The 18593-nt window shown below is 36.4% G+C and overlaps 1 protein-coding gene across 6 annotated transcripts in view; it reads left to right on the forward strand.

Moving 5' to 3' along the window:
* SOX5 (SRY-box transcription factor 5) overlaps window positions 1-18593 on the forward strand; it is a 389242-nt gene that overhangs the window by 284037 nt on the left and 86612 nt on the right. For all 6 annotated transcript variants that reach the window (XM_007194842.2, XM_007194844.2, XM_057557363.1 and 3 more), the window contains one exon: window positions 4510-4595. In XM_007194842.2, the coding sequence (XP_007194904.1) occupies window positions 4510-4595 (86 nt within the window). The remainder of the gene's footprint in view (window positions 1-4509; window positions 4596-18593) is intronic.

Genomic DNA, 18593 nt, shown 5'->3' on the forward strand with positions numbered 1-18593 from the left:
ATTGATCTTTGCTATCATTTACTTCATTTCTTTTTCATTTATTTCTGATCTGATCTTTATGACTTCTTTCCTTCTGCCAACTTTGGGGTTCTTTTGTTCTCTTTCTGTAATTGCTTTAGATATAAGGTTAGGTTGTTTATTTGAGATGTTTCTTGTTTCTTGAGGTAGGATTGTATTGCTATAAACTTCCCTCTAGAACTGCTTTTGCTGCATTCCATAGGTTTTGGGTCGTCGTGTTTTCATTGTCATTTGTTTCTAGGTATTTTTTGATTTCCTCTTTGATTTCTTCACTGATCTCTTGGTTATTTAGTAGTGTATTGTTTAGACTCCATGTGTTTGTATTTTTTACGGTTTTTTTTCCTGTAATTGATATCTAGTCTTATAACATTATGGTGGGAAAAGATACTTGATACAATTTCAGTTTTCTTAAATTTACCAGGGCTTGATTTGTGACCCAAGATATGCTCTATCCTGGAGAATGTTCCATGAGCACTTGAGAAGAAAGTGTATTCTGTTGTTTTTGGATGGAATGGCCTATAAATATCAATAAGTCCATCTTGTTTAGTGTGTCATTTAAACCTTGCGCTTCCTTATTTATTTTCATTTTGGATTATCTGTCCACTGGTGAACATGGGGTGTTAAAGTCCCCTACTATTATTATGTTACTGTTTATTTCCCCTTTTATGGCTGTTAGCATTTGCCTTATGGATTGAGGTGCTCCTATGTTGGGTGCATAAATATTTACAATTGTTATATCTTCTTCTTGGATTGGTCCTTTGATCATTATGTAGTGTCCTTCTTTGTCTCTTGTAATAGTCTTTATTTTAAAGTCTATTCTGTCTGATATGAGAATTCCTACTTCAGCTTTCTTTTGACTTCCATTTGCATGGAATATCTTTTTCCATCCCCTCACTTTCAGTCTGGTTGTGTCCCTAGGTCTGAAGTGGGTTTCTTGTAGGCAGCATTTATACGGGTCTTGTTTTTATACCCATTCAGCCAGTCTGTGTCCTTTGGTTGGAGCATTTAATCCATTTACATTTAAGGTAATTATTGTTACGTATGTTCCTATTACCATTTTCTTAATTGTTTTGGGTTTGTTATTGTAGGTCTTTTCCTTCTCTTGTGTCTCCTGCCTAGAGAAGTTCCTTTAGCATTTGTTGTAAAGCTGGTTTGATGGTGCTGAATTCTCTTAGCTTTTGCTTGTCTGTAAGGTTTTAATTTCTCCGTCAAATCTGAATGAGATCCTTGCTGGGTAGAGTAATCTTGGTTGTAGGTTTTTCCCTTTCATCACTTTAAATATGGCCTGCCAGTCCCTTCTGGCTGCAGAGTTTCTGCTGAAAGATCAGCTGTTAACTGGTGGGTTTTTACCTTGCTCCTTCATCTGCTGTGTATTTCTCTGTCTTCTCATTTTGCTTAACTTAGTGTGTTTGGGGTCTCCTTTTCGCAGGCTGCAGGTTCATAGCTCCCATTGTTTTTGATGTCTGCCCGCAGTGGCTAAGGTTGTTTCAGTGGGTTGTGTAGGCTTCCTGGTGGAGGGGACTGGTGCCTGTTTTCTGGTGGCTGAGCCTGGATCTTGTCTTTCTGGTGGGCAGAACTGTGTCCGGTGGTGTGTTTGGGGGTGTCTGTGAACTTATTATGATTTTAGGCAGCCTCTCTGCTAATGGGTGGGGTTGTGTTCCTGTCTTGCTAGTTGTTTTGCATGGGCTCTAGCATGGGAGCTTGCTGGTTGTTGAGTGGAGCTGGGTCTTAGCGTGAGACAGAGATCTCTGGGATAGCTCTCGCCAATTGATATTACATGGGGACGGGAGGTCTCTGGTGGTCCAGTGTCCTGAATCTGGCTCTCCAACCTTAGAGGCTCATGCCTGACACCCAGCCAGAGCATCAAGGCCCTGTCAGCCACACAGCTCAGAAGAAAAGGGAGAAAACAAAGAAAGAAAACAATAAAATAAAATAAAAGTTATTAAAGTAAAAAATAAAAATGTATTATTAAAATAAAAGAATTTAAAAAGTAATTTAAAAAAAAGAAGAGAGCAACCAAACCAATAAGCAAATCCACCAACGATAACAAGCACTAATAACTATACAAAGATAAACATAAATATCAGAAACTAGTCAGTCGCATACAGCAAACCCCAAGCCTACAGTTGCTCCCAAAATCCACCACCTCAATTCTGGGTTGATTCATTGTCTATTCAGGTATTCCACAGATGCAGGGTACATCAAGTTGATTCTGGAGATTTAATCCGCTGCTCCTGAGGCTGCACGGAGAAATTTCCCTTTCTCTTCTTTGTTGGCACAGCTCCTGGGGTTCAGCTTTGGATTTGGCACCCAGGGCGGGGAGGGGTGTGGAATGCGGGGCGAGCTTGCAGGCAGCAGAGGCCGGTGTGATGTTGCACCAGCCTGAGGCATGCTGTGTGTTCTCCTGGGGAAGTTGTCCCTGGATCACAGGACCCTGGCAGTGGTCAGCTACACAAGCTCCCGGAAGGGGAGGTGTGGATAGTGACCTGTGATTGCACACAGGCTTCTTGGTGGCGGCAGCAGCAGCCTTAGCATTTCATGTCCGTCTCTGGGGTCTGCGCTGATAGCCGTGGCTCGCGCCCGTCTCTGGAGCTCATTTAGTCAGTGCTCTGAATCCCCTCTCCTCGCGCACCCCGAAACAATGGTCTCTTGCCTCTTAGGCAGGTCCAGACCTTTTCCCGGACTCCCTCCCGGCTAGCGGTGGTGCACTAGCCCCCTTCAGGCTGTGTTCACGCCGCCAACCCCAGTCCTCTCCCTGCAATCCGACCGAAGCCCGAGCCTCAGCTCCCAGCCCCGCCCGCCCCGGTGGGTGAGCAGACAAGCCTCTCGGGCTGGTGAGTGCTGCACGGCGCCGAGCCTCTGTGCGGGAATCTCTCCACTTTGCCCTCCGCACCCCTGTGGCTGCGCTCTCCTCCGTGGCTCCGAAGCTTCCCCCCTCCGCCCCCCACAGTCTCCGCCCGCGAAGGGGCTTCCTAGTGTGTGGAAACCTTTCCTCCTTCACAGCTCCCTCCCTGAGGTGCAGTCCCATCCCTATTCTTTTGTCTCTGTTTTTTCTTTTTTCTTTTGCCCTACCCAGGTATATGGGGAGTTTCTTGCCTTTTGGGAGGTCTGAGGTCTTCTGCCAGCGTTCAGTAGGTGTTCTGTAGGAGCAGTTCCACGTGTAGATGTATTTCTGATGTATTTGTGGGGAGGAAGGTGATCTCCACGTCTTACTCCTCTGCCATCTTGAAGGTCCTCTGGTCAATTGATTTTTGACAAGGGTGCCAAGACTATTCAATGTGGAAAAGAGTAGTATTTTCAGCAGTAGTGCTGGGACAACTTTTTGCTTATTGAGAAACAGCAGAGGGGGTGTGACGCCAGGACCCGGAGGCCCAGGGCCCTTTGTGGCCGGGGAGCTTTGGTCAGAACTTGCTGCTCCCACAGGTGGCAGTGGCACGGTGGGCCTATCGAGCGCAGGGGCTCCCTCAATAAATATTTTTGAATGAATATATTAACCGTTATTTTCAGTTATATTTCCATACATTTGACATTCAACAAGCTTTTCACAAATTATAGTTCTACAAAAAGCTTTGTATATTAGAAAATTGTTCTTATATCAATAGTTATTTTACATTTTTGCTATGGTTATATTTCAAACAGCTAACAGTGTCCATATCTGTTAGCATATCACTGGGCTCTGTGCAAAAAGTCTGAGGTACCTCTTTACTAAGAGGAAAAAATTCTTTATTCACATCAAAAACGTACATTATAATCTTCTATATGTGAATATATGTTTGTGTGTCTCTCTATATTTTTATAGATCATCTATATTAAAACTTTAATTTTAAATTACTAAAATTTTAGTTTTTTAGATAGTCCCACAAAGAGAAATCCCTTGGGGAAAAACCATCTATTTTCTGCTTTCTTTATAGTATATCTTTTTAAGCATTTGTCTCTGGAATAATAGAGATACCAATATTTTATATAACTTTTAAAAATGCATTAAATGTTTTCTTTATGATGAATTTGTCCACAGGTTATTTGAATCAAGACTGTAACATAGCATTAAAAAGATAAGCTACTTGGCCTAAATCTTTAGAGTTTAGTTTGTTAAAATAGAATTAAGTTTAGTTAAGTTCCTTTTATAATAACATTTTAAATGTGCTGAGGAGTTGGTATGCTCATATCAAGATTATCAGGTGTGTGTGTGTGTGTGTGTGTGTTATAAAGTGCAGCCCTCTGATCAATGCGCACTTTTTCCTCCCATTTTCCTAAATACATCATGAAAAAAGGATGAGGTTTCCGCCTTAATTGCTTGTGCCTTTTATTCACATTCCTCTCTCAGCCAGAATTGTGAAAAGAGTGCTAGTAAAAAGCTGCACAATAGAGCTTTTCATTAGGCCTCAGCAAGGCACACAAAAGAAGGCTTTTGGAAAGAGTGAATGCATGAGTTTAATTTGCAGGTGGAGAGTAGATAAAAGGTGCTGACGCCTCTATTATTCTCTTACGTAGGTGACCCTTACCCTGTACAGCTGATCCCAACTACCATGGCAGCTGCTGCTGCAGCAACACCAGGCTTAGGCCCACTCCAACTGCAGGTAAGTTGGGAAACAATACACCAGAGACAAAGGTTAAATAAATATCGAAAACAGCTATTATCGTGTTAACACAAAATAAAACTGACTAGTGATATTTGTCTCACATTTTTTTGTTTTTGAATTTATGTCTACTGATTCTTAACCCAAAGTTGGTTCTTTTAATTTTTAGGCCTGTTTTCTGTACTAAAGACAGTTTATTGTGATTTTTTTTATTGCCTGGTATGATTTAACAAAATGAGCTGTAGTTTTGCTTTGATTACTGTATGCCATAATTTCGTCACAGAATGGTCCTCACCAAGATAAAAAGAACAAAAAAACTACAAAAGATATTCAGATACTTATGGATCAAGATAGCTTATAAAAATTACATTTAAAATTGTTCAAGATGCCCAGTATTTTTGAAGCACTCTTTATTCTCCTGCTAATGCCAGCTCAGTTGGATAAGCAAGGATAAGTAGACCAAATAAGCAGGTGCCTAAATGAGCACAACTTTATCCAGACATCCTAATTAAGACCTTTTTTAGCCCGGCAGAAGACATATTCCCATATATCCATGAATGTTGTTGCTGACTTTACCAGATGTCCAAGTGATTTTAGAAATTTTGTCTCTGGAGTTGGAAAGAATATCAATTAAATTATATTAAAGTTATCTTTCATTAACTGTTTAAATCTTTGAATCAGCATCCTACTACCCTAGTTTCTGTTGTTATGGACTTTATAGGTACACAGGTAGTGGGAATAACAAATCATCCAATAATAGGATTAATCTCCCCTTGTGAGAAGTTTTATATTTTCCTTTGCCTGAAAGACGCAGTATGCCGTTAAAGCCAAGTATAAAGCACCCATGCTTAATAAAATTAAGTTGTATTCATGAAAATGCATTGTCATGACAGATGACCCTAGCCTATAAGGAAAATATAGTTTAAATTGTAGCATCAAGAGACAGATACATCTGGTCAGCACAGGGAGTTATCAGACCTGGTGGGGTTCTGAGAAACCAGTTGAGTCTCACAGGAGAAACACAGGAGGAACTGAGACATACTGTGTTCTACAGAGGTTAATAACACCCATTCCTATTCTGCCTTTTCTCTGAAAGCTACAGTGTTAGTGTCTGTTTCTTTGAGCTGGAAATTACCTTGGAAATAACCTGTTGGAGCCATGGGGACAATAAAAGTAACAGCATTTGTTAGCCTTTGAAGTCTGAGAAATAACTACAATACAGAGAAGTGGCTATAATAAGTAAAACTAAAAAGAGTAGTGGGATTAAAGGAAGAGGGAAGAATATCCAGCAATAGATTTGAATGTGGAAAATAGGAGTTTTAGAGATTTAAGCTGTCAGTTTTCAAAACAAATTAGACATTCTCATTTCCTTTCACCATTGGATTAGTGGTGAGAGGGAGCAAGGGCAAGTTGGAGGCATCTCCTATGTTTCATTGTAGAATTCTAGTAGAAGGTAGCTTTGTTAGGCAGCAGTCCAAACTTATTTTTCTATAAAGATAGCATTAGACTATTTGACACAAATAAAGTTTTATTTCTGCCCTTATAATGTGATATCAGATTCCGTTAAAATTTAAAGACACAAAAAAATTTGTCGATCAGAAAACAAGAAAAAAGACACCAAACATGTTTGCTTTTGCTTCAACTATAATTTGATCTATAAAAGGGATAAAGATATTTTGTGTAAGTGGCATTGTACCCATTAAAATAAATGAGTTTTGTTAGGATCTCAGTAAATCAACACTGCGGTACAACAAGAAAACTAATAATCTCAACTCTTTCATGATAAGCCGTTAGCTACTATTAAAACACAAACACATAACCACACACACGGACTTTTTGCTCATGATTAAAAAACAGTACTCAAACCCAAACACATATTCCAAACGTATGTCATAGCAGAGAATCTGGCTTTTCTTTTAGTGGACTTACTCTCACCTTTGCTAGGGTGCCTACACCAACCTACTTTTCTACTCCTATTCCTAACACTGTATTCACAGATCCCTAACCTTGACTTCGCCTTTCCCCCAGCTGCAAAGGAGACCTGTAATACTCTCCCTCCCCTTGCATTAAAATAGCATCCAAATTCTTTTCTTCTCCATAAACCTTCCCAGACAGGTCAGAGAAAAGCTAACTACAATGCCTAGTCAGAAGTCTTATCTTAACCCTAACCCAGCATTCACCCCAATCTTGTGAACCTACTTCTGAGAAGTTTCATCTCAGTGGAGTATAATGTATGAGCCAGTGTTAATTTTCTCCATACTCTGCTTTGAATTATACTGCTAAATCTCCATTTTCCATCCCTTAATAATACCTGGAGTAGACTTCATCACTTTTGAGTCCCTTTCAGTTACTAAGATTCTCTTTCAATTATTGAGATTCAGTCCTAGGTTCTTATGCTAGGTTCTCTGGTAAGGCTTTCACACAAAGATTTCTCATTTAATTCTTATTACAACACTTTTTGTTATTGTTATGTATTAATAACTCTATTTGACAAAGAAGAAATCTGGATCACAGAGTCCAAAATCCATGGTTTTAAAACAATTATACTTGCTTTTCCAAGTACAGGAGATTTTTTTTTAAACTTTGGAGACATTGCCCTTCTTAGGACATTTGCTAACTTAGTAACCTGCTAATACAATTATAACAATAATGCTGATTAATTGGTACTAATACAAATCCTCTATATGCAATACTGAAGGAGACAGCAGGATTCATGACGGCTATCTACTTCACACTCTGCATTGCCTATTTCATACCTCTTTACACAGATATATGTTAATTCAGTCTTCTCTTTTTGAACATCTAGATCCAAGAAAGGACCCTATAAATATATCTCTACTCCTGGTTGGCTTTGTTTACCTACCATTTGTGTTTTCTTTTGAAATAATCATTTACAAGTAATTGTTCACGCTTGTATAATATTAAGTAAAACCAACAACCAGGGCCTTTATTAAAGAAGAAATAATTATTACAGTTGTCTTAAAAGGAAATCAAAATGACATATTTTAAATTAAACCACTATTTATTACTTTATCAGTTCATGTTCCTGGATAAAATAATAAAATACTTACTCTGCAAAAAAAATACATAAAAAAATCACCTTACTGTATACTTTTAGGAGCAGTTAAAATAGTCTAAGCATTGTCAAATATTTATTTTTTATTTATATAGAGAAAATGGCTTAATCTGGATTATGTATATAAAACATACAAATTAACATGTTGTGCCCAGGCACCATTTTATTTCTTTCTTCTATAACAAAATATCTGTCCTTGTCTGCTCTGAGCTTTTTCCAGAGCTTTTAAGTCTTTCCTGAGCTTCAGATCCATATAGCCAACTATTTGTTGGCTACCAAGAGGAAACACAGACATTACATGCACAATAAACTGACTACAAAATGGGCCTCACCCTTTTGACTCAGTATAGCACTCTTCCTCGCCCCCAGACCTGTTCATTTTCTGGTCTTAGCAAATGGCTCAACCCCGGAAACCATGAGCACTATGTTCAACTTCTCTTCTTCCCTCTTCCTCTGGACCTATTCATTCATTATCTGTGTATTCATTCTACCTACTAAATACATCAAGAATCCATCTGTTCCTTTGCATGGTACTGTCACTCTGTGGGTCAGGCTACCCTCATTGCTTCCATAATTTACCACAGTAGCCCTGAACTGGCCTTTCTTTCTTCATCTTGCCCCTTCAGTGCGCTCTCTACTATACGTTTGTCAGAATGATCTTTAAGATTTTAGAAAATCTGACCATGTCCTTCTCCTACTTAAATACCTTAAGTTATACCGTGGTGTTTTCAAGTTCTCTCTCCCCTCTGGATCTTTACATGTGATGTTTTCTCTTTCGGGAACCCTATTACCCACCTTTTTTTTTACCAAGCAAACTCCTACGTATCCCTGAGGTTGCAAGTCAAAACCTCACTTTTTCAGGGAAGTCTTCATTGTCCCCAAGTCTTGATTAATGTAGGTCTTATATATGCCGGGAACACACTGTATTTCCCCTCTCATAGCACTTATAGAATATGTTTTAAATCCTACTTTCTGGCTTCTACCAGAGGGCAAAATCTATGGAATTACTGACTCACCATCGTTTGCACTTAACCAGCGCTTGAAATATTTAAAGGACTCAGTAAATATCTATTAAATGAAAGGGTGAAGAATGAATCTTAAGATTACACTTAAAATAAATTATCTATTTTTGTTAACTAGCTACTCTTCTTTGAAATAGTGGAATTAAGCTTAATATTAATGATTAATTTCCTATATAAATTAATTTTCATCCTTATGAAAACACTACATGCCTGGTACTGTGTGTGGCACTACAGTATTTTAAAATTATGTTTATGATAGTCTGCTCCACACTGCCTCATTCAGTATGCTGCAACTACACTAGACTCTTCTCTGTCCCTTGACTTGCCAAAAGTATGCTCCCACCTTAGAGTTTGGCATTACCTGTCCCTCTGCCTGGAAGGCTAATTCACCTCATTCAAGAATTTGCTCTAATGTCATCTCTCCTAGACTTAGTCTAACTAACCACTTGAAATCATAAAATAACCCTCCCGGAGGTACCACACTTCCTATTTCCCTTATTCTGCTTTTTTTCTATAGCACTAGTCATCTTCAAACATACTGTATAACTTACATATTATGTTCCTTATTTATTGTCTGCCTGTTTCAAATATTCGCTAAACTCCACCAGAGCAGGGAGTGTCATTTTGTTGTTGTTGTTGCCCAATAATGTATCATAATGTATCTCACGTGCTCGGGGTGGGGTTGGGGGGGAATGCCTAGCAAGTAGCTGGTGCTCAGTACATGGGAATAAAATGAAGAAACTATCATGAGCTAATGGTCATAATCATTTTAAATAAAATAACAAAGCAGTGTATGATTAAGTTCTGGAATAAATGATATTAATTTAAATACCAGGGAACATTATATTTTTAACCCTTATTAAAAGATTCTTAGTATATGAGAAATCTGTAGCTCTATCTCTTCTGCTCCTTCTTCCCTTTATCTTATTTGTAACCTTGGGCTGCTGCATAAAGAATGTGTTTTAGCATTTATTACAGTTTGTGTAATTCCTTTAAAGTTATAATTTTCAAAAAAGACCAAACATTTCAACATTAGTTTATTCCTATGTTGTTCATTAACGGATGTACAGGCGTAGATGAGACTATGAATTGATAGAGGTGCTTTTGACTCAGTATGACTCACCTTGCCAATACAACACTACAGGAAATTATTTCTAAATAATGGAAAGGTATATTATCAAAATACTAGTAACTAGCCAATTAGCAATCTCATATACTGTTTACCCCCTTCTCTTTTTTCCTCCTCTTCTCTTTTTTTCTTTCCCCTTCCTCTTCAAACTACGTATTTTCCTTCCAAGAGCCAAGGATGCCTTTTGATATTTGTTCTCCTAATATTGTCTCTTTTTAAAGGAGGGAGATTAACTTATACAGAAAACTAATCTAGCTTCATTTCAATATGAAGAAGTGAGTCTAATTATTTAAGCAAAATAACTTACACTTTGAATCTTTTGGATTTTTGTGACTAGATAAATCAGCTAAGCAAATTGTCTGTTTCTAATTAATGAAACCAAATGATGGCAGCAGTCCATCTAACATTTATTTCTCATATTCATTGTCATTAATTTGCATTTTACTTAATGGGCATCGTGAACTTTTTAATAGTAAGATTTGTAGTGTATCCTATTTCTGTTTTTTAACAAGGCTTCTAAGATTGGAAATTAAAAGGAAATATTTATCCACTTATTTCTCACTTTATAAATACTGTATTTGTGTTGGCCAAAAGATGGTTGCCACCTGTTCTACCTATAGGAAGCCAAAAATGTTGACTCCAACCAATGATTAATAGTGATAAGCAGGGGAAAAAAAGATTGAAATTCTTTTTGGATGGTCATATTTTACTCAACTAAGCAAGTAGCTTTCATTCAAGAATTTTTATTGAATTAATTCACCTTTTACTGATTTTAGTAGGATTATTTTTAAAATGCATAATAGTATTTTTGGAATAAAGACTCAAAATTGCAAATTGTCATAAATGAAATCACATAGGGCTACAGTTCCAGCAACCAGTAATATCAATAACATGAATCCTCTGGAATAGAGAATATGATAGATGACATGTGATCACAGGAGAGAATGAATTATACAAAATATCAACTAAAATCAATCATTTTTCCTAGCTATCAAAGGTACATGGAAGTCATAGTGGAAATGGCTTCAGTTTCTATCTGATAGAGAGTAACATCAAGGTAGATGTAGATGAAAAAATGAAGTTCATCTTTTTATCAACCTCCTGCCATTCTCTGAAGGAGGTCAGTAATTATGACAGGACACAGATAAATGTTTCATATTTCCCAGAGCCTTGTAAGTGAGCATGGCTTTATGTGTCTGACCAAGAGAAACCCCTAGAAAATCAATAAGGAAGAAATAACCATGTGGAGAGATCTAGATATGAGGCTTTTTACCTTCTTATTGAAGGAATTACTTACAAGGATGAATCCCTGTAAAGTATTCATCTTTACCTACCTAGACACTCCACTATTCAGTTTAACTCTTAGGTCACAGTCATTTCCATACAGGGTGAAAAATGATCAACTGCTCAACATTTCAGTCGCAACCCTGGTGTGTTGTTTGCTCTCAGACTTCTGTCTGCATGAGTGAGTTTTCTTGCAGGTTAAAAGAATGAATTCCCTCTTTTCCTCTCTCTTCGACCCTGAGCCTGCAGGGCAGACAGACAGAAGCACACATATGATTAAGACAGCACAGCTGCAAGTGTGAGTCATTTGCATATGTATTAATAGAGGCAAAAAAAAAAAACCCCAACAACAATTAAATTATATACAGAGACATTCTGCATACTAAAGAACATATGCAAATAGGCCTGAAAAAGTGCAGCCAACATTTTCTCTGACTTTTCCAGGCCCATATGGGCTAGAGTCAGAACCCAGCAGTGTTCAAGAATCTCCTTTAAGGAAAAACCTAGTAGGAACTACTTCCAGTTATTACCACCCATAGGGTTCCCAGGAGCTGTTTGACATTTGGGCAATGGAGACAGTACCGGCAGTGTCTTTTTCATGCTATTTCTGTATTTCCTTGTTTCCAGCCGCTTCATGTTGTCTCATTACGTGCTAACAGAAACATCAGTACACGTGTGCTTTTCCACACTACCCATTTTTATTGTAATTACCAATCAAATGGTAAAGTTTAAAATTGTATTTGAAGTTCTCCCATTGCCTACACTAAAGTAATATAAACTATTAATAAGTGCCAGGTTTCCTGGTCACAAGTTCATGCCCATTCCTCAATGGCATTCTGTGTTCTCTTAATCAAAACATGGTTAGGTTACTCTAAAATGTTTCTAGGCTAATTGCTATACATAAAAGGATTGCTAGGCTCAAGGCCAAAGTAGATGCAATCCTAGAAACAATACCAGTTTATTGTAATTTTAAAAGTATACAGGTTTTTCATTTTATCAAGAAAAACAGAACTACTCAGTTCTCTAGTCTTGGCTATATATAAGAAGGGAGAGAAACTAATATTCTTCAGATTCACAGATTGTATTTATATTAGAAATTTGTCATTCAACCTAATAGTCGGTTTAGTTTATATTACTAGTATCCTTTAATTTATTCAAGGAATGTCTTACGAAGACAAATTCAATAAAATTTATTTAGGAATAAAATTCTACATAAGTAAAAGTTATCACCTTAATAGAACCAATAAGAATCTTGAGCCTAAAGAACCCAAATGAAGACAGATGCTCCTTAAGAGAAACAAACTCTGGTTGTGGTACCAGAAAACTGTTGAATATTATCCATGAATATTATCCATTATTTGTATGGCTAAATCTCAAAGCATGCAGCTGGAATATGTAAATTATATTACATATAACTGTTAAACCTAGGGCTGAAGTCTTTGTAGTTAATTAATTATATACAGGAAAACTTAGTCTCTCAGCAGGGGATAATTAGAGGGAAAATAACATAGACTAAAGCAAAAAATTTTATTATTATATTAAGACATTATCTTTAGATTAATATTTTAAGAGGCACTGTTATTTAGCAAGAGCCAGTAAAATGTAATGGTTAAAAGGATGGTACCTGCAGCCATCTGTGCCTTAAATCATGGTTCTGCTATTTACTAGCTCTGTGATTCGGGGCAAGTTACCTAACCTCTCCATGCCATAGTTCTCTTGTCTGTAAATTATGGATATAAATGATATCTTATTGTGAGAATTAAATGAGATAATATACATCAAGTTATTAGAGCAATGAAAGTATTAATTACAATTTATGAAATACTATGTCCTAGGTAATAATAATGCTTGGTATTATTAGTTGATTAATAAATGTTATTAGCTGGTATTAAAACTATTTTTTATGGCTTAAAGGCAGTCTTGCAAGTGAGGACTTGGCAGACTTTTCTTATGTGGGTTTATTTTGCAGTTCAGCATCTAAAGCAAGTTAGTAAAATTGAGGCACATTGTCTTATTCATAAGGAAACAAGTGTTTTCTCCTGTGTGGTATAATTTTAAGGCCCATCACAAGAATCTATAGGAGGCAATGAGTTTAATTATCCAAAAAAAAAAAAAAAAGCCCGAGTAGTTACTTAGGAGTATAGTGTCCTAAATTTTGCTATTGCTCACTCTTTATCTCAATATTTATATCTACAAAATGAAAATAATGCCTCCTGTCAAGTCCTATTTTTCCTTGGATATATTGCAAACTAATTGTCTCTATGAGCTGCCAGCAACTATTCTAAATGAATAGCTTATAAAGTTTAAAATAAGTTATTTACGTAGATGCTTTTAATGTAATAACACATTTTAAAATAAATCATATAAAATATTATTTTATATAAAATATTTTCTGGTATAACCCTTCAAAACATACTCTTCTTCTAAATATATTAGTAGAATATACACTGACATCTTACCTCTTATTCTACCCCTTTATTGTAGAGCTAAACTGTTTCTCATAGAAATTTGAGAAAATTTATAAACTTTTCATTACTTCCTTTAAGGAAATAGTTCCTATGTTTTCAAACTTCAGCGTGGAAGCGAATTATTTTATAAACCCCATAGTATCCCAGAAATTTTATTTACTCAGCAAATACTTATTCTTTGTAAGTGACTAAGCTAAGCATCGTAAGGAATGCAAAGATGAATTAGTTAAGAATCCCTGATGGATCATAAAGGAGCTTGAAATTTAAGAGAATGAATGGAGTGTGAAAGTGGAATAGAATCTGAAGAAAGTCATACAACCTCCTGTCCTAACAAGTCTATTTGAAATAAAAAGGACCTCAGAGACCTTTAAAAGCAGTTGTTTCAAACTGTTCACAGGAGTCCGAGTGGCTCCAATCGCCACCAAACAGTACCATTCACTTTTATTTGTTTTATAGATTGAGTTCTACTGGCTGAGATTGTTTGAATAAAAGATTCTGCTGCTAAAATAAAATTTAAAAATCATTCTTCTATTCCAACTCTTGAATTTTATTGATGAGGCAATTTAGACTTTAAGTAGTGACCTGGCTAAATCAGATATTAACAGAAGTGTGCCTGGAATCGTAGCAGCTGAAAGCTAAATCTAGCTTCTTCCTATTTTTCCATGGTATCCTTACAAATATTTAAATGCATATATTCATATATATTACTTTTAAGTTGTTTTGTGTAAAAAGAGGGGAGAAAAATTGCTATTTTTGCATTTAGACTTAAATTAAGGATGAATAAAACAATAGATAGGATTTGCATATTAGTAACAATGGCAACCTTCTGAATTGCTTTCATTTTGCTGAGTTCACTGACTGTGCTCTGTGAATTAATTCTTTTGTGAAAAGCTATTGAAAGATCAAGGAATTCAGAAAACAAAACAACAGAGAAGTGTGCTATTTCATATCTATTTGTGCATAAAAGGTTCAAAGTGAGATTGTTTACATCACAAGTCTTGTTGATATTTTATTTGTTTCTTAGAAGAAAGATAGTATTCAAAAGTTGATTATATAATCATGCAGATAAGATTTTGCAGTGATGAATGAAATGTTCTGAGAGAAAGACCAAGGAGAAAAACCATGTTCCAATTCTGAGCTACATTTGGCTGGCAGGTGACTTTGCAAGACTTGAAAATAGAGCCCCATTCGATTCCTTCAGATAAAAAGCTTAAGCCAGCCCAGCATATTTCAGATTTGCTGTTTCCTGTGGAAGTTTCTCAGTATTGTCCTGCCAAACTTATGGCATGAAAAGAAAGTGGAGGAGGGAAAGGAATCCTTAATTATTCCATCCTTCTTAATCCTGACCTTTCCCTTAATGCCATACCCTTTTCTTACCCAGTGGCTTCTTGGATAAAGGAAGGAGACAGGAAGAAATGGAGGAACAGACTCAAAATATGCTCCCCAATGATTTGGTACAATGAGCATTGGGCCAGCAGAATTAATACCTCCAACAGGGAAATTGCAACACTGTTCTCTCTTGCTTTTGCCATTCTAGAACTTCTTCAATGTAAAATGAAAAAAGTAATCTTGATAGTTAAAATTACAATTACTTCCTTTTTGGAATGAGGCAGAACTGCAGAAAATATTGTCCCTCCATCTATAATAGTTGCTTTAAGATAAGTTTCCATCTGAAATTTGACTATACTGTGCTCTAGTCTATACAGCTCGTACAGATATAACTAGTTCTGAATTTACTTAACTGAATTTAGTTCTTCGGTTTTCAAGAATCTTAAATTGTTAGAAATAGTACAGTTAAAACATTTGTTTAACATATAGAAGATAAACCATGACATTTAACTAAACAATAAAAAAAAAAAAAAGCAAAGGCCCTTAAAAGTTCTTCATTTTTATTCTCATCTTGATTTGATTCATCTTGCATCTGGTTTCTTTCCAGAGGAATTTTAAGTTTGGATGTTTTAGTGTCACCTTAGACACAAGCTAACATTAAATGCAGTATGAAACTATAAAATATGTAGTTTCCATAGGCTCAGTCTTTGCACTGTAACCGTCTAGTAGTTTATTGGTATAGTAGTACAGTAATCCATTAGATGACCTGATGACTTATGCTTTTTTTTTCTTTCTTTAAAGCATGTTTGTCAATTTGTAAAAACATTAAAAAATTGTTTTTAATTGTTTTAAAGTAAATCTTACAAATAAATAATACTTAAATGGAACTTATAGTATGATGGGTTATGAGCTTGAGCTCTCCTGAATACCTCTTAGTCTCAGTTTCTTCCCTTGTGAAATGGGATAATTTTGTTCCTACATGATAAAGCTGTTGTGAGGATTAAATGAGATAGTATGTACAATATGCTTAGTATAGCTTAAGCATTCAGCCATCATTAGCTGCTATCATCCTTGTCCTTATATCCTGTATTCAGGGATTTCTCCACTGTCAGAAATGAGCCTAATAAATTCTTCCATATTTCAAGTTAGCAAGTATTTTTCTAAGATAGAGCAATTATGTTCTATAGTACAGAGGTGTATGGCAAATTGAGAAATCCATCTCAATTTAATTTGGGGTTGAATACGCTCTTTGAGAGCCATTCCCCCATGTTTAATGCAAGCCGAAAAGTCTTTATGAAAGTAAAATATCCTTTCAATATAAAAACCTTTGTTCTACATGTAAGACTACACAAAAACTGTTCCAATTCTTCCTAAAAATGAAAAGAATGTATCTCCCTATTTCTTTCCATTCCATAAGAGTTACTAGAGCATCTTTGCTTTTATGACATTGACAATTACTCGTGAATGGAACAAACTTTTCCCTTTGAAGGGAAAGCTGTATGTTATTGGAAAGTTACAGTGTTTTGTTATAATGGGGAGAGTTTTACAGCAGGGCTGGATGGTTAGGGCATAATAAAGGCATGCAAAGCAGTTGGTATTTCATGATCCCTCTAACTTCCCAAACTGTTCAACAAATAAGGGATTAACACATAAGGGTCCTGCTCTCAACCTGCTTCTGAAGTGATATGTGAGTCTGGTCTCAAGTCATTTAATCTGACCAGCTCTCAAGTTTTCTTGTTTTTAAAATACAGATAAGTGTAGCTGTTCTACCTATATATCATGGAAGAAGGGGGGAAATGAAACAAAGCACTATGAAAGTAACCACGAGCCTCAGAAATCCCCAGAAGGAGTCTTTGCACCTTACAAGTGGACTTCTCTGATTCCTGATACATTTATTCATGTACTGTCAAAGAAAATATGAGAGAAGGGTGCTGAAGTAACCATTGGCCTGAGGCATTCAAAAGAAATGCTGTAGAAACCTGAAAATAGTCAAGCTAGCACTGAAGATCTAATTAGGCAAGAAATAGGAAGTTTCATTATTCCTATTTCATCTCCATGGAAGGAGAAGGAAGATGAGCAGGTCAGACCAGGGCTAGACTACCTGATAGACAACCTAACAACGTGCTTACACCCAGGTAAAGAAGGGCTATGTGGAAATAAATAAATAAGTAACAATTTGACATAAAACAGCTTCATAGAAGTAATCAGAATGCTGTGTTATTTTGAATTACACAGCCAACTGGTTGGGCACTATACACTTTTTAATCCTTCAGGATGCTAAAGATTTAAAAACAGGAACCTACTTCCAAAAATCTACCTCTGTTCCTATTGAAAATCTTTTTCTCTCTCTCTCTTTTACTTTTATGTCTTCCTTTTTTCCCCTCTTTCTTTAACTTTTCCTCTCTACATTTTCAGCTGCCCCCTCTGTTAATCCTTCTCTACGAGTCTTCCCCTTTTCTCTATTCTTCAGTTTTTCCCTCCTCTCTCTTGTTCACTGAAATCTGGGACTCTAGCTACTTTTTTATTCTCCCACAATTGTGAAAAATGGAGGTACTATCTCCTTTAGAACTATTTGCTTATTAGTTAAACAATTATAATAGCAATCCAGATATGAGCAGTTGAGTGAAGAGTTTTAATTGGGAATACCAAATGGCAAGGATTGAGGCTATCAGAGGAAAATATATATGGCCCTTTTTTTTCCCATCCAAATAGATTTGATAACATTCTAAATGCTCTTAGAAGATACTAGCCTAGAGATATTTTCATCCATAATACATCTTCTCTATTAATAAAGCCAATAATGCCATGAACACATCAATGACGGAGGCTTTCATTGAGACCATAACACTAATAACAGTCTGATTTTCACCCACTCTCCAGAGATTAGGAAAAAAGTGTGAGTTCTCTTGGAAGAGAAAAACGTAGAGGTGGAAACACAGCTCTTTATTTTTATACTAAGAAAGAACTGCACAATTGGTTTCTTAGCATCAGCTGAAATGGAGAGAATTGCTTTTCACCTTGTTTGTTTAATAGTCTACTATCAGTATTTTATAGTCTTGTTATCTCAGATCATGGGTGGTGACCCCTGGCTACCTGCTCTCCTGCACACTTAACGCCATTTAGTATTCATTCCTTATACATATATGGACATACTAGAGATACAGCTCAGTGCTCTGTCATGACCTAGATGGGTGGGATGGGGTGGTTGGAGGGAGGGGATAATATGTACACATATAGCTGATTCACTTCATTGTACAGCAGAAACTAACACAACATTGTAAAGCAATTATACTCCAATTTAAAAAAAAAAGAGTAAAGCCAGAAAAAAAAATTAAGTCTAAATGTTGCAGTGTTTTTTAAAAATCTTTATAATTTACAGTGTTAGCAAATCCCACTATTCCTGACTTTTTCTTGGGAAGGAAGGTCAAAATGTTTAAGAATTATAAGTCAGAGTTGTTGAATAAGCTGCTTTTTTCATATGTGTGATTGTATTTTTTACTTTTTAATTTATAAAAATAACATGCAGTAAATTTGACTATATTTGGGTTATACAGTTTTATGAGTTTTAACCACCACCACCATCGGGACGCAAGACAGTTCTATTACCCCCCAAATTCCCTTGGTCTCTTTGACCACCTAGGAAAGGAATTCTCTTATCTCCTGCCCAGGAAGTCTCAGCCTGGCTGGCAG

This window comes from Balaenoptera acutorostrata, chromosome 11, assembly GCF_949987535.1.
Source record: "Balaenoptera acutorostrata chromosome 11, mBalAcu1.1, whole genome shotgun sequence".
Taxonomy (NCBI): domain Eukaryota; kingdom Metazoa; phylum Chordata; class Mammalia; order Artiodactyla; family Balaenopteridae; genus Balaenoptera; species Balaenoptera acutorostrata.